Source organism: Agelaius phoeniceus, chromosome 38 (assembly GCF_051311805.1).
Source record: "Agelaius phoeniceus isolate bAgePho1 chromosome 38, bAgePho1.hap1, whole genome shotgun sequence".
Lineage (NCBI taxonomy): Eukaryota > Metazoa > Chordata > Aves > Passeriformes > Icteridae > Agelaius > Agelaius phoeniceus.
Window position 1 is genome coordinate 1,348,764 of NC_135304.1, and position 22,182 is coordinate 1,370,945.

The 22,182-nt window shown below is 53.8% G+C and overlaps 1 protein-coding gene across 1 annotated transcript in view; it reads left to right on the top strand.

The window, feature by feature from the left end:
- Positions 1-22,182, top strand: part of PHF8 (PHD finger protein 8) — a 42,516-nt gene that overhangs the window by 15,623 nt on the left and 4,711 nt on the right. Inside the window, 9 exon segments of the mRNA XM_077172440.1 lie at positions 743-853; positions 3,261-3,351; positions 5,981-6,070; positions 6,725-6,874; positions 10,841-10,884; positions 11,734-12,010; positions 17,179-17,291; positions 18,301-18,551; positions 21,217-21,312. Of these exon segments, the coding sequence (XP_077028555.1) occupies positions 743-853; positions 3,261-3,351; positions 5,981-6,070; positions 6,725-6,874; positions 10,841-10,884; positions 11,734-12,010; positions 17,179-17,291; positions 18,301-18,551; positions 21,217-21,312 (1,223 nt within the window).

Below are 22,182 nucleotides of genomic sequence, written 5' to 3' on the forward strand. Positions count from 1 at the left end.
TGGGGGTTTTGGGGGTGTCTTTGGGAGAGTTTGGGGGGCTTGGGTGAGGGTTTGGGGGTTTTGAAGAGGTTCTGGGAGAGTTTTGGGGGGCTGGGTGAGGGTTTGGGGGAGTTTGGGGGTGCTTGGAGGGCCTTGAGGGTTTTGGGGGTGTCTTTGGAGGGTTTGGGGGTGGTGGGTGAGGGTTTGGGGGGGCTTGGAGGGGCTTTGGGGATTTTGGGGCTGTCCTTTGGGAGAGTTTGGGGTCTGAGTGAGGGTTTGGGGGTTTTGAAAGGTTTGGGGGGGCTTTTAGGAGGGTTTTGGGGGTGTCCTTTGGGAGAGTTTGGGGGAGCTGGGTGAGGGTTTGGGGGTTTTGGGCAGGTTTGAGGGGAGTTTGGGGGTGGTTTTGGGCACTTTAGGGGGGCTTTGGGGGTTTTGGGGGTGTCTTTGGAGGAGCTGGGTGAGGGTTTGGGGGTTTTGAAAGGTTTGGAGGGGCTTTGAGGGTTTTGGGGGTTCCTTTGGGGGGGCTCGATGAGGATTTAGGGGTTTTGGACAGATTTGGGGGGAGTTTGGGGGTGGTTTTGGGCACTTTGGGGGACTTGCAGGAGCTCTTGGGGTGGTTTTGGAAGGGTTTTTTTTTGGGATATTTTTGGGATTCTGGGGGTGTTTTTTGGGTGGCTTGGGGGGAAATCCTTCCTGACCCCCCAAAACCCTCCAAAAACCTTCCTGACCCCCCAAAACCCTTCCTGACCCCCCAAACCCCCAGGGCCTACGAGCTGCAGCGCCGCCTCAACACCCCCGACCTGGCCAAGTTCCCCAATTTCGAGGCCGTCTGCTGGTACGTGGGGAGGCACCTGCTGGACACCTTCCGAGGTGGGTGCCCCTCCTGGGGGCTGGGAACACACCTGGGGGGGTTTAAAAATCCATCTGGGGGGGCTGGGAACGCACCTGAGGGGATTTAGAACACACCTGAGGGGGTTTAGAACCCACCTGGGGGGGCTGGGAACAGACCTGGGGGGATTTAGAACCCACCTGGGGGGGCTAGGATCAGACCTGAGGGGGTTTAAACCCACCCAGGGGCGCTTAAAACCTCTCTGGGTGGGCTGTGAACCCACTTGAGGGGGTTTAGAACCCACCTGGGGGCATTTAAACCCACCTGGGGGGGGGGGGGGTTAAACACACCTGAAAGGGTTTAAACACACCTGGGAGTGCTTAAAACCTCTCTGGGTGGGCTGGGAACTCACTTGAGGGGGTTAAAAACCCACCTGAAGGGGTTTAAACCACCTGGGGTGATTTAAACACACCTGGGGGGGTTTAGAACCCACCTGGGGGATTGGGAACCCACCTGGGGGGGTTAAAATCCACCTGGGGGTGCTTAAAACCTCTCTGGGTGGGCTGGGAACTCACCTGAGGGGGTTTAAAAACCCACCTGGGGGGGCTGGGAACAGACCTGGGGGGGTTTAGAACACACTTGGGAGGGTTTAGAACCCACCTGGGGGGGTTTAAAACACACCTGGAAGGGCTGGGAACCCACTTGAAGGGGTTTTAAACCCATCTGAGAGGATTTAGAACTCACCTGAGGGGATTTAGAACACACCTGGGGTGATTTAGAACCTCTCTGGGTGGGCTGGGAACCCACCTGAGGGGATTTAGAACTCACCTGGGGTCATTTAGAACCCATCTGGGGGGGCTTAGGAACCCACTTGAAGGGGTTTGAACTCACCTGAGGGAATTTAGAACACATCTGGGGTGATTTAAACACACCTGGGATGATTTAGAACCCACCTGGGGGGGTTTAAACCCACCTGGGGGGGCTGGGAACCCACTTGAAGGGGTTTAAACCCACCTGAGGGTGCTTAAAACCTCTCTGGGTGGGCTGGGAACTCACTTGAGGGGGTTAAAAACCCACCTGGGGGGCTCAAAGTCTCTCTAGGGGGGTTTAAACCCAACTGAGGGGGCTCAAAGTCTCTCTAAGGGGGTTTAAACCCAACTGAGGGGGCTCTAAACCCATTTTGGGGGGGTTCTAAACCCATTTTGGGGGGGCTCTAAACCCATTTTGGGGGGGCTCTAAATCTCTCTGGGGCAGTTTAAGCCCACCCGGGGGTCCCTAAACCCACCTGGGGGTCTCTAAACCCACCTGGGGATCCCCAAAATCTCCCTGAGAGGGCTCTGTGGGTCATCCTCATTTTTGGGGTGTCCCTGGAGTTCCCACACCGTGCTTCCCATCCCAGTTTGGGGTTTTTGGGGTTTCCCTGAATTTCCCATCCCATTTTTGGGGTGTCCCTGATTTTCCATGCTGATTTTTGGGGTGTCCCTGAGTTTCCCATCCCATTTTTGGGGTTTCCCTGAGTTTCCCATCCCATTTTAGGGGTATCCCTGAATTTCCCATCCTGATTTTGTGTGGTTTCAGTCCCCAATTTTTGGGGTGTCCCTGAGTTTCCCACTCTGGCTCTGTGCTTCCCATCCCAATTTGGGGTTTTTGGGGTGTCCCTGAGTTTCCCATCCCATTTTTGGGGTTTCCCATGCTGATTTTTGGGATCCCCCTGAGTTTCCCTCTCTGGCTCTGTGGTTCCCATCCCAATCTGGGGTTTTTGGGGTTTCCCTGAGTTTCCCATCCTGATTTTTGGGGTGTCCCTGTGGTTCCCATGCTGACTTTGTGTGGTTTCAATCCCCAATTTTTAGGGTATCTCTGAGTTTCCCATGCTGATTTTTGGGGTATTCCTGAGTTTCCTATCCTGATTTTTGGGGTGTCCCTGACTTTCCCATGCTGATTTTGTGTGGTTTCAATCCCCAATTTTTGGGGTGTCCCTGTAGTTCCCACACCATGGTTCCCATCCCAGTTTGGGATTTTTGGGGTATTCCTGAGTTTCCCATCCTGATTTTTGGGGTGTCCCTGAATTTCCCACACTGATTTTGTGTGGTTTCAATCCCAAATTTTTGGGGTGTCTCTGTAGTTCCCACACTGTGGTTCCCATCCCAGTTTGGGGTTTTTGGGGTGTCCCTGAGTTTCTCATCCCATTTTTGGGATTTTTGGGCTATCCCTGAGTTTCCCATGCCATTTTTGGGGTATCCCTGAGTTTCCCATCCCATTTTTGGGATTTTTGGGGTATCCCTGAGTTTCCCATCCTGATTTTTGGGATTTTTGGGGTATCCCTGAGTTTCCCATCCCATTTTTGGGATTTTTTGGGGTATCCCTGAGTTTCCCACGCTGATTTTTGGGATCCCCCTGAGTTTCCACTCTCTCTCTGTGCTTCCCATCCCAACCTGGGCTTTTTGGGGTGCAGGGCTGCGGAGAATCGCCGGCACCCCGCGGCCTATTTGGTGCTGGGAGCCCGAGCCCTGACCGGGGCCTTCCGAGCCTGGACCCGCCGAGAGGTTTGGGGGGGTCCTGAGGGGATTTGGGGGGGTCCTGAGGGGATTTGGGGACCTTCAAAGGGATTTTGGGGGGTCCTGAGAGGTTTTGGGGGGGTCCTGAGGGGTTTTGGGGGCTTCAAAGGGATTTGGAAGGGTCCAAAGGGATGTTGGGGGGTCCTGAGGGATTGTGGGGGGCTTGAAAGGGATTTGGAGGGGTCCAAAGAGTTTTTGGGGGAGCTCAAAGGGGTTTTGGGGGAGCTCAAAGGGATTTTGGGGTGGTCCTGAGGGGTTTTGGAGGGGTCCTGAGGGGTTTTGGGGGACTTAAAAGGGATTTGGAGGAGTCCAAAGGGATTTTGGGGGTGCTCAAAGGGGTTTTGGGGGAGCTCAAAGGGATTTTGGGGTGGTCCTGAGGGGTTTTGGGGGGTCCTGAGGGGATTTGGGGGGGTCCTGAGGGATTGTGGGGGGCTTAAAAGGGATTTGGAAGGGTCCAAAGGGATTTTGGGGGAGCTCAAAGTGATTTTGGGGGGGTCCTGAGGGGTTTTGGGGGGGGATCCTGAGGGGTTTGGAGGGGTCCAAAGGAATTTTGGGGGAGCTCAAGTGATTTTGGGGTGGTCCTGAGGGGTTTTGGGGGGGTCCTGAGGGGTTTTGGGGGGCTTCAAAGGGATTTTGGGGGGTCCTGAGGGGTTTTGGGGGGGTCCTGAGGGGTTTTGGGGGGGTCCTGAGGGATTGTGGGGGGCTTAAAAGGGATTTGGAGGGGTCCAAAGGAATTTTGGGGGGGTCCTGAGGGGTTGTGGGGGGTCCTGAGGGGTTTTGGGGGGGCTTAAAGGGGATTTGGGGGAGCTCAAAGGGGTTTTGGGGGCTTAAAAGGGATTTGGAGGGGTCCTGAGGGGTTTTGGGGGGGCTTAAAAGGGATTTGGAAGGGTCCAAAGGGATGTTGGGGGGGTCCTGAGGGTTTTTGGGGGGGTCCTGAGGGGTTTTGGGGGGTTAAAAGGGATTTGAGGAGTCCAAAGGAATTTTGGGGGAGCTCCTGAGGGGTTGTGGGGGGGTCCTGAGGGGATTTGGGGGGGTCCTGAGGGATTGTGGGGGGCTTAAAAGGGATTTGGAAGGGTCCAAAGGGATTTTGGGGGAGCTCAAAGGGATTTTGGGGTGTCCTGAGGGGTTTTGGGGGGGATCCTGAGGGGTTTGGAGGGGTCCAAAGGAATTTTGGGGGAGCTCAAAGGGATTTTGGGGTGGTCCTGAGGGATTTTGGGGGGGTCTTGAGGGATTTGGGGGAGCTCAGAGGAATTTTGGGGGGTCCTGAGGGGTTTTGGGGTGGTCCTGAGGGGTTTTGGGGGGCCTTCAAAGGGATTTGGAGGGGTCCAAAGGAATTTTGGGGGAATCCTGAAGGATTTTGTTGGTCCCAATGGATTTTGGGGGGTTCTAGCGGGATTTGGGGAGGGCTCAAAGGGATTTTGAGGGTGTTCAAAGGGATTTTGGGGAGCTCTGAGGGATTTTGTGGGTCCTGACAGATTTTGGGGGGTTCCAGAGGGATTTTGTGGGGGCTCAAAGGGATTTTGGGAGCTCCAAAGGGATTCTATGAATGTTCAAAGGGATTTTGGGGAGGCCTGAGGGATTTTGTTGCTCCTGACAGATTTTGGGGAGTTCCAGAGGGATTTGGGGTGGCTCAAAGGGATTTTGGGAGCTCCAAAGGGATTTTGAGGGTGTTCAAAGGGATTTTGGGGAGCTCTGAGGGGTTTTGTCAGTCCTGACAGATTTTGGGGGGTTCCAGAGGGATTTTGGGAGCTCTAATGGGATTTCATGAATATTCAAAGGGATTTTGGGGAGCTCTGAGGGATTTTGTCAGTCCTGACAGATTTTGGGGGGGTGCCAGAGGATTTGGGGTGGCTCAAAGGGATTTTGGGAGCTCCAAAGGGATTTTGTGGGGTTCAAAGGGATTTTGTGAAGCTCTGAGGGATTTTGTTGCTCCTGACAGATTTTGGGGGGTTCCAGAGGGATTTTGAGGGGTTCCAGAGGGATTTTGTGGGGCTCAAAGGATTTTGGGAGCTCCAAAGGGATTTTGAGGGTGTTGAAAGGGATTTTGGGGAACTCTGAGGGATTTTGTCAGTTGTGACAGATTTTGGGGGTTCCAGAGGGATTTTGGGAGCTCTAATGGGATTTATGAACATTCAAAGGGATTTTGGGGAGCTCTGAGGGATTTTGTTGCTCCTGACAGATTTTGGGGGTTCTAGTGGGATTTGGGGGTGGCTCAAGGGATTTGGGGAGCTCCAAAGGGATTCTATGAATGTTCAAAGGGATTTTGGGGAGCTCTGAGGGATTTTGTGGTTCCAGAGGGATTTTGGGGTGGCTCAAAGGGATTTTGGGAGCTCTAAAGGGATTTTATGAATGTTCAAAGGGATTTTGGGAGCTCTAAAGGGATTCTATGAGTATTCAAAGGGATTTTGGGAGCTCCAAAGGGATTTTATGAACGTTCAAAGGGATTTTGGGGGGCTCCAGGGGATTTTGGGGCCCTGGGGGGTTTGGGAGGGTTGGGATGGGATGTGAGGGGCTTAGAGGGGATTTGGGGTGGGGATCTGGGGAATTTTGGGGGTCCCAGGGGTGGAAGTTTTGGGGGGGGGGGGGTCTCCCCCATTTTAACCCCTTTCACCCCCAGGTCCTGGCAGAGCACGAGCAGGAGATCCCTGAGACCGTCAGGCCGGGGCAGCTGATCAAGGAGCTGGGCAGGGAGATCCGGCTGGCAGAGGTGAACTGGGAGCACTGGGAGGGACTGGGAATGGCTGGAGATGGGGGGGGGGAGCACTGGGAGCAACTGGGGAGGAACTGGGAGCAACTGGGGGGGACTGGGAGGGTTTTGGGGTTACTGGGAGTGACTGGGAAGGGTTTGGGGAAGTTTTGGGGTTACTGGGAGGAACTGGGAGGATTTGAGGAGGTTTTGGGGGGACTGGGAGTGACTGGGAAGGGTTTGGGAAAATTTTGGGGTTACTGGGAGGGACTGGGAAGGATTTGAGGAGGTTTTGGGGTTACTGGGAAGGGTTTGAGGAGGTTTTGGGGTTACTGGGAGGGACTGGGAAGGGTTTGAGGAGGTTTTGGGGTTACTGGGAGGACTGGGAAGGGTTTGAGGAGGTTTTGGGGTTACTGGGAGGGGTTTTTGGGGTTACTGGAGGGACTGGGAGGGCTTTGAGGAGATTTTGGAGGGACTGGAGGGGTTTGAGGAGGTTTTGGGGTTACTGGGAGGGTTTGAGGAGGTTTTGGGGTGACTGGGAGGAACTGGGAAGGGTTTGAGGAGGTTTTGGGGTTACTGGGAAGGGTTTGAGGAGGTTTTGGGGTTACTGGGAGGGACTGGGCCATACTGGGCCATACTGGGCCATACTGGGAGCTCCGTGTCCCCTCCCTGCAGGAGCTGTTCCAGCAGAGCACGGGGATGTCGGGGACCCCCTTTGGGCCCCCCCTGGGGGGTCCCAGGCCCCAAAAAGGGGGGGCCCCGCAAGCCCCCCCCCAACTCCCGCACTCACGACGATGGGGGGACCCCAAACCCCCCCCCAGCCCCCCCTGAGGAGGATGAGGAGGTGAGGAGGGACTGGGGGGAACTGGGAGGGACTGGGGGGAACTGGGAGGGACTGGGAGGGACTGGGAGGAATGGGAGGGACTGGAGGACTGGGAGGGACTGGGAGGGACTGGGGGGCACTGGGAGGAACTGGGAGGGATTGGGGAGGGACTGGAGGAACTGGGAGGGATTGGGAGGGACTGGGGGGAACTGGGGGGAACTGGGAGGGATTGGGAGGGATTGGGGGGAACTGGGGGAACTGGGAGGGACTGGGAGGGATTGGGAGGAACTGGAGGGATTGGGGGGAACTGGGGGAACTGGGGGGAACTGGGAGGGACTTGGGAGGGACTGGGAGGGGTTGGAGGGATTGGGAGGAACTGGGAGGGACTGGGGGAACTGGGAGGAACTGGGAGGGACTGGGAGGGACTGGGAGGGATTGGAGGGACTGGGAGGGACTGGGAGGAACTGGGAGGGATTGGGAGGGATTGGGAGGGACTGGGAGGGACTGGGAGGGACTGGGAGGAACTGGGGGGCACTGAGAGGGACTGGGAGGGTCTGGGATGGACTGGGAGGGACTGGAGGAACTGGGAGGGATTGGGAGGGACTGGGAGGACTGGGGGGAACTGGGGGAACTGGGAGGGACTGGGAGGGATTGGGGGGAACTGGGAGGGACTGGGAGGAACTGGGAGGAACTGGGAGGGACTGGGAGGAACTGGGGAGGGTCTGGGAGGGACTGGAGGAACTGGGGGCACTGGGAGGGATTGGGAGAAAACTGGGAGGGACTGGGAGGGACTGGGGGGAACTGGGAGGGATTGGGAGGGACTGGGGGGAACTGGGAGGGATTGGGGGGAACTGGGAGGGACTGGGAGGGATTGGGAGGGACTGGGAGGGACTGGGTGAGGATTGGATTTATGGGGGGTGGATTTGGGGTCTCCTCCCCCCAATTTTGGGGTGTCCCCCCCAGGTTGACCCCCCCAGCTCCAGCCCGGAGGAGACGGACCCCGACTCTGAGGGGGACCCCCAGATCCTGCTGGCCAATGGGGGCTCTCGGTGAGCAACTGGGGGGCACTGGGGGGCACTGGGGGGCACTGGGGGGCACAGGGGGGCACTGGGGGGTTTGGGGTGGTCCAGACAGAATTTGGGGAGGCCCAAGGGGGTTTGGGGGGACTTGGGGGGGATCCAAAGGGTTTTGGTGGGGGGGCCCTGGGGGTGTTCTGGGGTGGTTTTTGGGGGGTCCTTGAGCATTTTGGGTGGGTCTGGATGGATTTTGGGGCTCATGGGGATCCCAGAGGAGTTGTGGGGGGCTGGAGTGGTTCTGGGGTGGTTTTTTGGGGGGCACTGGGTGGATTTGGGGGGGCACTGGGGGGGGGTTCCAGGGGGTATGGGGGGATTCTAGGGTGGTTTTGTGGGGGGTCAGAGATGGATTTTGGAGTTTTGGGTGGTCCAGGTTGGGTTTTTTGGGGTCAGGAGGATGCAGGATGGATTTTGGGGGGGGGGGGGGGTGCTCAGGGATGGGTTTTGGGTTCGGGGGGGTCCCCCTGACGCCCCTCCCCCTCAGGCCCCGCTGCAGCCCGCCCTGGGGGGCTCTGGGGTCCCGGCCGCCCCCATCCCCCCCCTGCTCCCCCCCCAGCTCCCCCCTGGACCTGGACTCGGAGGAGGAGCTGCAGATCGACGAGACCCCCCCGCGGCGGGGCCCGCGCCGCCCTGCCCCGTGGGTACCCCCGAAACGCCCCAGAAACGGCCCAAAAACGGCCCCAAAAACATCCCAAAAACATCCCCAAAAATACCTCACTGCCTGCCCCGTGGGTACCCCCGAAACGCCCAGAAACGGCCCCAAAAATATCCCAAAAACGGCCCCAAACATCCCAAAAACATCCCCAAAAACAGCCCAAACATCCCCCAAAACACCCCAAAAACAGCCCCAGAAACATCCCAAAAACATCCCCAAACATCCCCAAAAATACCTCATTGCCTGCCCCGTGGGTATCCCCGAAACACCCCAGAAACGGCCCCAAAAATATCCCAAAAACGGCCCCAAACATCCCCAAAAACACCACACTGCCTGCCCCGTGGGTACCCCAGAAACACCCCAGAAACAGCCCCAAAACCAGTCCCAAACATCCCAAAACCAGCCCCAAACATCCCCAAAAATACCTCACTCCCTGCCCCGTGGGTACCCCCGAAATGCCCCAGAAACAGCCCAAAAATGGCCCCAAACATCCCCAAAAATACCTCACTGCCTGCCCCATGGGTACCCCCGAAACACCCCAGAAACAGCCCAGAAACATCCCGAAAAACAGCCCCAAACATCCCCAAAAACACCTCACTGCATGCCCCGTGGGTACCCCCGAAACGCCCAGAAACAGCCCCAAAAACATCCCTAAAAACATCCTCAAAAATATCCCTAAAAACATCCCCAAAAACATCCCCAAAAACACCCCCAAAACCGGCCCCAAACATCCCAAAAACAGCCCCAAACATCCCCCAAAACACCCCAAAAACAGCCCCAGAAACATCCCAAAAACATCCCCAAACATCCCCAAAAACACCTCACTGCCTGCCCCGTGGGTACCCCCGAAACGCCCAGAAACAGCCCCAGAAACGGCCCAAAAACATCCCCAAAACCAGCCCCAAAAACGTCCCAAACATCCCAAAAACATCCCAGAAACACCCCAGAAACAGCCCCAAAACCAGCCCCAAAAAACGTCCCCAAACATCCCAGAAACACCCCAGAAACAGCCCCAAAAACGGCCCCAAAAATATCCCCAAACATCCCCAAAAATACCTCACTGCCTGCCCCGTGGGTACCCCAGAAACACCCCAGAAACAGCCCCAAAACCGGCCCCAAACATCCCCTAAAACATCCCCAAAACCACCCCAAAAACGGCCCCAAACATCCCCAAAACGGCCCCAAACATCCCCAAAAACATCCCTAAAAACGGCCCCAAACATCCCCAAAAACACCTCACTGCTTGCCCCTTGGTACCCCCGAAACACCCCAGAAACGGCCCCAAAATATCCCAAAAAACGGCCCCAAACATCCCCAAAAATACCTCACTGCCTGCCCCGTGGGTACCCCCGAAACGCCCCAGAAACAGCCCCAAAACTGGCCCCAAAACCAGTCCCAAACATCCCCAAAAACACCCAAAAACATCCCAAAAACAGCCCCAAACATCCCCAAAAATATCCCCAAAACTGGCCCCAAAACATCCCCAAAACCATACCCAAAACCAGCCCCAAAAACATCCCAAAAACAGCCCCAAACCTGACCCCAAACATCCCTAAAAACATCCCCAAAACCAGCCCCAAATGTCCCCAAAACCAGCCCCAAATGTCCCCAAAAACATCCCCAAACCTGACCCCCAAACATCCCCAAAAATATCCCCAAAACCAGCCCCAAAACAACCCCAAAACACCCCTAAAACAGCCCCCAAAACCTCAAACCCCTAAAACATCCCCAAACCCCCCCAAAACTGGGACCTAAACATCCCCAAAACATCCCCAAAACATCCACAAAACATCCCCAAAACATCCCCAAAACATCCCCAACCCTTCCCCAATCCCGTTTTTGGGGTGACCCCAATCCCCAATCCCCAATCCCCAATCCCATTTTTGGGCTGTCCCCAATCCCATTTTGGGCTGTCCCCAGTCCCCATTTTGGGCTGTCCCCAATCCATTTTGGGGTGACCCAATCCCCATTTTGTAGTGACCCCAATCCCATTTTTGGCTGTCCCCAATCCCATTTTGGGGTGACCCAATCCCGTTTTTGGGGTGACCCAATCCCGTTTTTGGCCTATCCTCAATCCCATTTTGGGCTGTCCCCAATCCCATTTTGGGGCTTCCCCAATCCCATTTTGGGCTGTCCCCATCCCATTTTTGGCCTGTCCCCAATCCCATTTTGGGCTGTCCCCAGTCCCATTTTGGGGCTTCCCCAATCCCATTTTGGGCTGTCCCCAATCCCGTTTTTAGGGTGACCCAATCCCATTTTGGGGTGACCCCAATCCCATTCTGAGGTGACCCCAATCCCATTTGTGGTGACCCCAATCCCATTTTTGGGTGACCCCAATCCCATTTTTGGGCTGACCCAATCCCATTTTGGGCTGACCCCAATCCCATTTTGGGCTGTCCCCAATCCCGTTTTTGGGGTCTCCCCAATCCCATTTTTGGCCTATCCTCAATCCCGTTTTTGGGCTGTCCCCAATCCCATTTCTGAGGTGACCCCAATCCCATTTTTGGGCTGTCCCCAATCCCATTTTGGGCTGTCCCCAATCCCATTTTCCTGTCCCCAATCCCATTTTGGGCAGTCCCCAATCCCATTTTTGTGGTGTCCCCAATCCCATTTTTGGGTTGTCCCCAATCCCATTTTGGGGTGACCCCAATCCCGTTTTTGGGGTGACCCCAATCCCATTTTGAGGTGACCCCAATCCCATTTTTGGGGTGACCCCAGTCCTAATTTTGGGGTGATTCCAATCCCCAATCCCCAATCCCATTCTTGGCTGTCCCCAATCCCCATTTTGGGGCTGTCCCCAATCCCATTTTGGGCTGTCCCCAATCCCATTTTGGGGTGACCCCAATCCCGTTTTTGGGGTCGCCCCAATCCCGTTTTTGGCCTATCCTCAATCCCATTTTTGGGGTGACCCCAATCCCGTTTTTGGGCTGTCCCCAATCCCATTTTTGGGCTGTACCCAATCCCCATTTTGGGCTGTCCCCATCCCATTTTTGGGTGTGACCCCAATCCCATTTTTGGGTGACCCCAATCCCGTTTTTGGGGTCGCCCCCAATCCCGTTTTTGGCCTATCCTCAATCCCATTTTTGGGGTGACCCCAATCCCGTTTTTGGGGTGACCCTATCCCATTTCTGAGGTGGCCCCAATCCCATTTTTGGGGTGACCCCAATCCCGTTTTTGGGCTGTCCCCAATCCCCATTTTGGGCTGTCCCCAATCCCATTTTGGGGTGACCCCAATCCCATTTTGGGGCTTCCCCAATCCCATTTCTGAGGTGACCCCAATCCCATTTTGGGGTCACCCCAATCCCGTTTTTGGGGTGTCCCCAGGGCTCCCCCGGAAGCTGCCCCGGGCCAAGCCCTGCTCTGACCCCAACCGGGTGCGGGAGCCGGGCGAGGTCGACTTCGACATCGAGGTGGGTCTGGGGGTGTCCCGGGGAATTTTGGGGGTCCCTAAAGGAACTGGGGGTGTCCTGGGGCATTTTGGGGGTCCCTAAGGAACTGGGGGTGTCCCGGGGAATTTTGGGGGTCCCTAAAGGAACTGGGGGTGTCCCGGAGCATTTTGGGGGGGTTTTGGGGGTCCCTAAAGGAACTGGGGGTGTCCCGGGGAATTTTGGGGGTCCCTAAGGGAACTGGGGGTGTCCCGGGGAATTTTGGGGGTCCCTAAAGGAACTGGGGTGTCCTGGGGAATTTTGGGGGTCCCTAAAGGAACTGGGGGTGTCCCGGGGCATTTTGGGGGTCCCTAAGAGAACTGGGGGTGTCCCGGGGAATTTTGGGGGTCCCTAAGGGAACTGGGGGTGTCCTGGGGCATTTTGGGGTCCCTGAGGGAACTGGGGGTGTCCCGGGGAATTTTGGAGGTCCCTAAAGGAACTGGGGGTGTCCTGGGGCATTTTGGGGGTCCCTAAAGGAACTGGGGGTGTCCTGGGGCATTTTGGGGGTCCCTAAAGGAACTGGGGGTGTCCTGGGGCATTTTGGGGGTCCCTAAAGGAACTGGGGGTGTCCCGGGGAATTTTGGGGGTCCCTAAAGGAACTGGGGGTGTCCCGGGGAATTTTGGGGGTCCCTAAAGGAACTGGGGGTGTCCCGGGGAATTTTGGGGGTCCCTAAAAGGAACTGGGGGTGTCCTGGGGCATTTTGGGGGTCCCTAAGGGAACTGGGGGTGTCCTGGGGCATTTTGGGGGTCCCTAAAGGAACTGGGGTTGTCCTGGGGCATTTTGGGGGTCCCTAAGGGAACTGGGGTGTCCTGGGGCATTTTGGGGGTCCCTAAGGGAACTGGGGGTGTCCCGGGGAATTTTGGGGGTCCCTAAAGGAACTGGGGGTGTCCTGGGGCATTTTGGGGTCCCTAAGGGAACTGGGGGTGTCCCGGGGAATTTTGGGGGTCCCTAACGGGAACTGGGGGTGTCCTGAGGCATTTTGGGGGTCCCTAAAGGAACTGGGGGTGTCCTGGGGAATTTTGGGGTCCCTAAAGGAACTGGGGGTGTCCCGGGGCATTTTGGGGGTCCCTAAAGGAACTGGGGGTGTCCCGGGGAATTTTGGGGGTCCCTAAGGGAACTGGGGGTGTCCCGGGGGCATTTTGGGGGTCCCTAAAGGAACTGGGGGTGTCCCGGGGAATTTTGGGGGTCCCTAAAGGAACTGGGGGTGTCCCGGGGAATTTTGGGGGTCCCTAAAGGAACTGGGGGTGTCCTGGGGCATTTTGGGGGTCCCTAAAGGAACTGGGGGTGTCCCGGGGAATTTTGGGGGTCCCTAAAGGAACTGGGGGTGTCCTGGGGCATTTGGGGGTCCCTAAAGGAACTGGGGGTGTCCCGGGGAATTTTGGGGGTCCCTAAAGGAACTGGGGGTGTCCTGGGGCATTTTGGGGGTCCCTAAAGGAAGTGGGGGTGTCCTGGGGCATTTTGGGGGTCCCTAAAGGAACTGGGGGTGTCCTGGGGAATTTTGGGGGTCCTAAAGGAACTGGGGGTGTCCCGGGACATTTTGGGGGTCCTTAAAAGAATTGGGGGTGTCCCGAGGCATTTTTGGGGGTCCCTAAAGGAACTGGGGGTGTCCCGGGGCATTTGGGGGTCCCTAAAGGAACTGGGGGTGTCCCGGGGAATTTTGGGGGTCCCTAAAGGAACTGGGGGGTGTCCCGGGAATTTTGGGGGGTCCCTAAGGGAACTGGGGGTGTCCCAGGGGGATTCATTGAGGTTTTGGGGAGGGTTCATTGGAGTTTGGGGGGACACCCAAAAAACGGGGATTGGGGTGCACCCCAAAAATGGGGATTGAGGGGCTGTTTGTGACCCTCTGTCCCCCAGGAGGATTAAACCACGGACTGGGGGTGGATTTTGGGGTGGTTTTGGGTATTTTTGGGGTGTTTTGGGATATTTTTTTAAATTTGGGATATTTTTGGGGTATTTTTGATTATTTTTGGATACTTTGGGACATTTTTGGGGTGGTTTTTGGGGTATTTTTGGGGTGTTTCTGACCCCCTGCCCCCCAGGAGGATTAAACCACGGACTGGGGTGGATTTTGGGGTATTTTTAAAATTTTGGGATATTTTTGGGGGTATTTTTGGTTATATTTGGATACTTTGGGACATTTTTTGGAGTGGTTTTGGGGGTATTTTGGGATTTTTTTTTTTTATATTTTTGGGGGTGTTTTTGATTATTTTTGGATACTTTGGGACATTTTTGGGGTGGTTTTTGGGGTATTTTTGGGGATATTTGTGGTGTTTCTGACCCCATACCCCCAGGAGGATTACACCATGGACTGGGGTGTTTTTGGCGTATTTTTGGGGTATTTTGGGGTATTTTGGGCAATTTTTGGGGTATTTTTGGGGTATTTTGGGTGTTTCTGACCCCCTGTCCCCCAGAAGGATTACACCATGGACTGGGGTGGTTTTGGGGTGTTTTTGGGATATTTTTGGGATATTTTGGGCTGTTTCTGACCCCCTGCCCCCCAGGAGGATTACAGCACAGACTGGGGTGGTTTTGGGGTATTTTGGGGTATTTTTAGGGTATTTTTGGGATATTTTGGGCTGTTTCTGACCCCCTGTCCCCCAGGAGGATTACACCACAGACTAGGGTATTTTTGGGGTATTTTGGAGTGTTTTTGGGTATTTTGGGGTGTTTTTGGGATATTTTTGGGGTATTTTGGGCTGTTTGTGACCCCCTTCCCCCCAGGAGGATTACACCATGGACTGGGGTGATTTTGGGGTATTTTGGGGTGTTTTGGGGTATTTTTGGGATATTTTTGGGTGTTTTTGGGCTGTTTGTGACCCCCTGTCCCCAGGAGGATTACACCATGAAGTGGGGTGGTTTTTGGGGTATTTTTGGGGTATTTTTTTGTATTTTTGGGATATTTTGGGCTGTTTCTGACCCCCTGCCCCCCAGGAGGATTACACCACGGACTGGGGTGATTTTGGGGTATTTTTGGGGTATTTTTGGGGTAATTTTGGGTGTTTTTGGGCTGTTTCTGACCCCCTGCCCCCCAGGAGGATTACACCACAGACTGGGCTGGTTTTTGGGGTATTTTTTGGATATTTTTGGGGTATTTTGGGGTGTTTCTGACCCCCTGTCCCCCAGGAGGATTACACCACAGACTAGGGTGGTTTTGGGGTATTTTTGGGGTATTTTGGGGTATTTTTGGGTGTTTTTGGGTGTTTCTGACCCCCTGCCCCCCAGGAGGATTACACCATGGACTGGGGTGATTTTTGGGGTGTTTTTGGGGTATTTTTGGGATATTTTGGGCTGTTTGTGACCCCCTGTCCCCCAGGAGGATTACACCACAGACTGGGGTATTTCTGGGGTATTTCTGGGGTATTTTTTTGGTATTTTTGGGGTATTTTTGGGTGTTTCTGACCCCCTGCCCCCCAGGAGGATTACACCACGGACTGGGGTGATTTTGGGGTATTTTTGGGGTATTTTTGGGGTATTTTTGGGTGTTTTTAGGCTGTTTGTGACCCCCTGCCCCCCAGGAGGATTACACCACGGACTGGGTATTTTTGGTGTGTTTTTGGGATATTTTTGGGATATTTTGGGCTGTTTCTGACCCCCTGCCCCCCAGGAGGATTACACCACGGACTGGGGTGATTTTTGGGGTATTTTGGGGTATTTTTGGGGTATTTTTTGGTATTTTGGGGTGTTTTTGGGCTGTTTGTGACCCCCTGCCCCCCAGAAGGGTTACACCATGGACTGGGGGGGTTTTGGGGTGTTTTTGGGATATTTTTGGGGTATTTTGGGCTGTTTGTGACCCCCTGTCCCCCAGGAGGATTAAACCACGGACTGGGGTGGATTTTGGGGTATTTTTTTTATTTTGGAATATTTTTTGGGCTATTTTTGATTATTTTTGGATACTTTGGGATATTTTTGGGGTGTTTCTGACCCCCTGCCCCCCAGGAGGATTAAACCACGGACTGGGGTGGATTTTGGGGTGTTTTTAAAATTTTGGGATATTTTTTGGGATATTTTTGATTATTTTTGGATACTTTGGGACATATTTGGGGTGGTTTTTGGGGTATTTTGGGATATTTTTTTAAATATATTTTTTGGGGTATTTTTGATTATTTTTGGATACTTTGGGAAATTTTTGGGGTGGTTTTTGGGGTATTTTTGGGATATTTTTGGGATATTTTGGGCTGTTTGTGACCCCCTGCCCCCAGGAGGATTACACCACAGACTGGGGTGGTTTTGGGGGTATTTTTGGGGTATTTTGGGGTATTTTTGGGGTATTTTTTTGGTATTTTGGGGTGTTTTTGGGCTGTTTGTGACCCCCTGCCCCCCAGGAGGATTACACCATGGACTGGGTTGGGTTTTGGGGTATTTTTGGGGTGTTTTTGGGATATTTTTGGGGTATTTTTGGGGTATTTTTTGGGTGTTTTTGGGCTCTTTCTGACCCCCTGCCCCCCAGGAGGATTACACCACAGACTGGGGTGATTTTGGGGTATTTTGGGGTGGTTTTTGGGATATTTTTGGGATATTTTGGGCTGTTTGTGACCCCCTGTCCCCAAGGAGGATTACACCACAGACTGGGGTATTTCTGGGGTGTTTTTGGGGTATTTTTGGGTGTTTTTGGGCTGTTTCTGACCCCCTGCCCCCCAGGAGGATTACACCACAGACTGGGGTATTTCTGGGGTATTTTGGGGTATTTTTGGGGTATTTTTGGGATATTTTGGGCTGTTTCTGACCCCCTGTCCCCCAGGAGGATTACACCATGGACTGGGGTGATTTTGGGGTATTTTGGGGGTAATTTTGGGGTATTTTTGGGCTGTTTCTGACCCCCTGCCCCCCAGGAGGATTACACCACAGACTGGGGTGGTTTTCGGGTATTTTTGGGGTATTTTTGGGGTATTTTGGGGATATTTTGGGGTATTTGGGGTGTTTCTGACCCCCTGCCCCCAGAAGGATTACACCACGGACTGGGCTGGTTTTGGGGGTATTTTTGGGTATTTTTGGGGTATTTTTGGGGTATTTTTGGGTGTTTTTGGGCTGTTTGTGACCCCCTGCCCCCCAGGAGGATTACACCACGGACTGGGCTGGTTTTTGGGGTATTTTTGGGGTATTTTTGGGGTATTTTTGGGATATTTTGGGCTGTTTGTGACCCCCTGCCCCCCAGGAGGATTACACCACGGACGAGGAGGACGAGGGGGGCGCAGGGGGCAGCGCTGGGATCCTGGACCTGCTCAAGGCCAGCCGGCAAGTGGGGGGCTCCGAGTACCCCCAGCTCAGGTTTGGGGGGGTCTCTGAGGAGGGGGGGGGCTGGCCTGGCTCTGAGGGCTCTGGGAGGGATCCCTGCAGGATTTTGGGGGGCTGGGGTTGGGTTTTGGGGGTCCCCAGGGCCGGGGGAGGGATTTGAGGGGGGGATTTTGGGGGGGTCCCCAAGTGTTTAGGGAGGGCTGGGGTTGGGTTTGAGGGGCTCCCCGGGAGTTATTTGGGGTCAGACATTGGGGGTTTGGGATTATTTGGGGTCAGACATTGGGGGTTTGGGATTATTTGGGGATCCTGGGTTGGGTTTTGGGGTTATTGGGGATCCTGGGTTGGATTCTGGGGTTATTGGGGATCCTGGGTTGGGTTTTGAGGGTTATTGGGGATCCTGGGTTGGATTTTGGGGATTATTGGGGATCCTGCATTGAATTTTGGGGATCCTGGGTTGGATTTTGGGGTTATTTGGGGTTCTGGGTTGGATTTTGGGGTTATTGGGGGTCCTGGGCTGGATTTTGGGGTTATTTGGGGGTTCTGGGTTGGATTTTGGGATGATTTGGGGTCCTGGGTTGGATTTTGGGGTTATTGGGGATCCTGGGTTGGGTTTTGGGGTTATTTGGGATCCTGGGTTGGATTTTGGGGTTATTTGGGGATCCTGGGTTGGGTTTTAGGATGATTTGGGATCCTGGGCTGTATTTTGGGGTTATTGGGGATCCTGGGCTGTATTTTGGGGTTATTGGGGATCCTGGGTTGGGTTTTGGGATGATTTGGGGTTCTGGGTTGGATTTTGGGATGATTTGGGGTCCTGGATTGAATTTTGGGGATCCTGGGTTGGACTTTGGGATTATTTGGGGTCCTGGATTGGATTTTGAGGGTTATTTACATCCCTGGCGAGTTCTGGGGGCCATTTCTGTGCCTTTGCCCCTCTCCATCTCCTTTTGGGGCCGTCTCTCCTCAACGTGAGGATCCCAAACCTTCCACGACCCCTCCCCAAACCCCAATTTTCCCCCTTTTCTCCCCATTTTTCCCCCCACAGCGAGGCCCCTGCCTCCCCCAGCACGCGCGAGGCCATCCAGGGCATGCTCTGCATGGCCAACCTGCCCGCGGGGACCCCCCTGGGACCCCCAAACTGGTGGGCAGGGGGTGGGGGCAGCGAGAGGGGGGGTCCCGGGGGCTCGGGGGGAGCCCGCAGAGCCCCCCCCGCCCCCCGGAGCACCGACAGCGAGGGCGAGGGGAGCCTGGACGAGCAGGACAGCCTGGGGGCCTGCTTCAAGGATGCTGAGTACAGTGAGTGTTAAAAACCATCCTAAAACATCCTAAAAACATCCTAAAAACAGCCCAAAAACACCCCAAAACCGCCCTGCTTCAAGGATGCTGAGTACAGTGAGTGTGACCCAAAAACAGCCCAAAAACAGCCCAAAAATAGCCCAAAACCAGCCCAAAAATAGCCCAAAAACAGCCCAAAAATAGCCCAAAAGTAGCCCAAAAATAGCCCAAAACCAGCCCAAAAAATACCCCAAAAATAGCCCAAAACTGCCCTGCTTCAAGGATGCTGAGTACAGTGAGTGTGACCCCAAAAACAGCCCAAAAACCAGCCCAAAAACAGCCTAAAAATAGCCCAAAAACAGCCCAAAAACACCCCAAAACCGCCCCAAAAATACCCCAAAAAATCGCCCAAAAATAGCCCAAAAACACCCCAAAATACCCCCCAAAAACACCCCAAAAATACCCCAAAAATACCCCAAAAATAGCCCAAAACCAGCCCAAAAATAGCCCAAAACTGCCCTGCTTCAAGGATGCTGAGTACAGTGAGTGTTAGCCCAAAACCAGCCCAAAAACATCCTAAAAACAGCCCAAAAACAGCCCAAAAGTAGCCCAAAAATAGCCCAAAAACACCCCAAAAATAGCCCAAAAACACCCCAAAACCGCCTTGCTTCAAGGATGCTGAGTACAGTGTGTTAGCCCAAAAACAGCCCAAAACCAGCCCAAAACCAGCCCAAAACCACCCCAAAAATACCCCAAAAAATAGCCCAAAAATAGCCCAAAAATAGCCCAAAACCGCCCTGCTTCAAGGATGCTGAGTACAGTGAGTGTTAGCCCAAAAACAGCCCAAAAATAGCCCAAAAATAGCCCAAAAACAGCCCAAAAATACCCCAAAAACATCCTAAAAACAACCCAAAAATAGCCCAAGAACAGCCCAAAAAATACCCCAAAAATACCCCAAAAATACCCCAAAAATAGCCAAAACCGCGCTGCTTCAAGGATGCTGAGTACAGTGAGTGTTAGCCCAAAACCAGCCCAAAACCAGCCCAAAAATAGCCCAAAAACCGCCCCAAAATACCCCCAAAAAACACCCCAAAAATACCCCAAAAAATAACCCCAAAATAGCCCAAAAATAGCCCAAAACCGCCCTGCTTCAAGGATGCTGAGTACAGTGAGTGTTAGCCCAAAAACAGCCCAAAAATAGCCCAAAAATAGCCCAAAACCGCCCCAAAAATACCCCAAAAAATAGCCCAAAAATAGCCCAAAAATACCGCAAAAATACCCCAAAACTGCCCTGCTTCAAGGATGCTGAGTACAGTGAGTGTAAGCCCAAAACCAGCCCAAAAATAGCCCAAAAATAGCCCAAAAATAGCCCCAAAACACCCCAAAAATACCCCAAAAAATAGCCCAAAAATAGCCCAAAACCAGCCCAAAAATAGCCCAAAAATACCCCAAAAATACCCCAAAAATAGCCCAAAAATACCCCAAAACCGCCCTGTTTCAAGGATGCTGAGTATAGTGAGTGTTAGCCCAAAACCAGCCCAAAAACAGCCCAAAACCAGCCCAAAAATAGCCCCAAACCACCCCAAAATACCCCCCAAAAACCTGCCCAAAAATAGCCCAAAAATAGCCCAAAAATAGCCCAAAACCGCCCTGCTTCAAGGATGCTGAGTACAGTGAGTGTTAGCCCAAAACCAGCCCAAAAATAGCCCAAAAATAGCCCAAAAACCGCCCCAAAAATATCCTAAAAACACCCCAAAAACACCCCCAAAACAGCCCAAAAATACCCCAAAAAATACCCCAAAATACCCCAAAAATACCTCAAAAAATAGCCCAAAAATAGCCCAAAAATAGCCCAAAACCACCCCAAAATACCACCAAAAAACACCCCAAAAATACCCCAAAAAATACCCCAAAAATACCCCCAAAACAGCCCAAAACCACCCGGCTTCAAGGATGCTGAGTACAGTGAGTGTTAGCCCAAAACCAGCCCAAAACCAGCCCAAAAATAGCCCAAAACCACCCAAAAATACCCCCAAAAACACCCCAAAAATACCCCAAAAAACACCCCAAAAATACCCCAAAAAATACCCCAAAACCACCCCCAAACCGCCCTGCTTCAAGGATGCTGAGTACAGTGAGTGTTAGCCCAAAAACATCCTAAAAACAGCCCAAAAACAGCCCAAAACCAGCCCAAAACTGCCTTGCTTCAAGGATGCTGAGTACAGTGAGTGTTAGCCCAAAAACATCCTAAAAACAGCCCAAAAATACCCCAAAAAACACCCCAAAAATACCCCAAAAAACACCCTAAAAATACCCCCAAAAATACCCCAAAACCGCCCTGCTTCAAGGATGCTGAGTACAGTGAGTGACCTCAAAACCAGCCCAAAAATAACCCAAAAATACCCCAAAAACACCCCAAAAATCCCCCTCTCTCTGTATCGGATCTGTCCTGGATTTCTCTCCTGGGGGTACCCCTAAAAAATTCTTTAAACCCCCCCAAACATTCCCAAAACACCCCAAAAGTGACCAAAACCACACAAAAATCCCCCAAAAATCCCCCCAAAATCCCCCCAAACCGCTCAAAACCATCATAAACCACCCCATAAACACCCCAAAAACGACCCCAGATCACCCCAAATCCGCCCCCAGACCCCCCTGAACCCCTTTTTTCCTTCCCCCCCCTCAGTTTATCCCTCCCTGGAGTCAGACGAGGACGACCCTGCCCTAAAATCGCTCCCCAAAAAGAAGAAGGTGACGGACGACGCCCCCTGGAGCCCCAAAGGTTTGGGGCAAATTCGGAGATTTTGGGGGACTTGGGGGGAAATTCGGAGATTTTGGGGGTCCTTGGGGGGAAATTCGGAGATTTTGGGGGGACTTGAGGGGGTTTTGGGGGGAAATTCGTGGATTTTGGGGGGTCCCTGGGACAGGGCCTGGGTTAGGTTTGCTCAATGTCTGATTTTGGGGTGTCCCGTCCTTTGTGCTCTGATTTTGGGGTGTCCCACCTTTGTTTAGTGCCTGATTTTGGGGTGTCCCCCCTGTTTTCCGTGCCTGATTTTTGGGTGTCCCCTATTCCCTGCCTGATTTTGGGGTGTCCCCCCTGTCCCATGCCTGATTTTGGGGTGTCCCCCCTGTTTTGGTGTCTGATTTTGGGGTGTCCCCCCCGTTCCATGTCCCCCCTGTTCCCTGTCTGATTTTGGGGTGTCCCTCTTGTTCCCTGTCCGATTTTGGGGTGTCCCTCTTGTTCTGTGCCTGATTTTGGGGTGTCCCCCCTGTCCCATGTCTGATTTTGGGGTTTCCCCCTTTGTTCTGTGTCTGATTTTGGGGTGTCCCCCCCTGTTCCCTGCCTGATTTTGGGGTGTCCCCCCTGTTCCTTGCCTGATTTTGGGGTGTCCCCTGTTCCCTGCCTGATTTTGGGGTGTCCCTCTTAATCTGTGCTCTGATTTTGGGGTGTCCCCCCTGTTCCCTGCCTGATTTTGGGGTGGCCCTCTTAATCTGTGCTCTGATTTTGGGGTGTCCCCCCCTGTTCCATGTCCCCCCTATTCCATGTCTGATTTTGGGGTGTCCCCCCTGTCCCTGCCTGATTTTGGGGTGTCCCCCCTGTTCCCTGCCTGATTTTGGGGTGTCCCCAGCCCGTTCCCTGCCTGATTTTGGG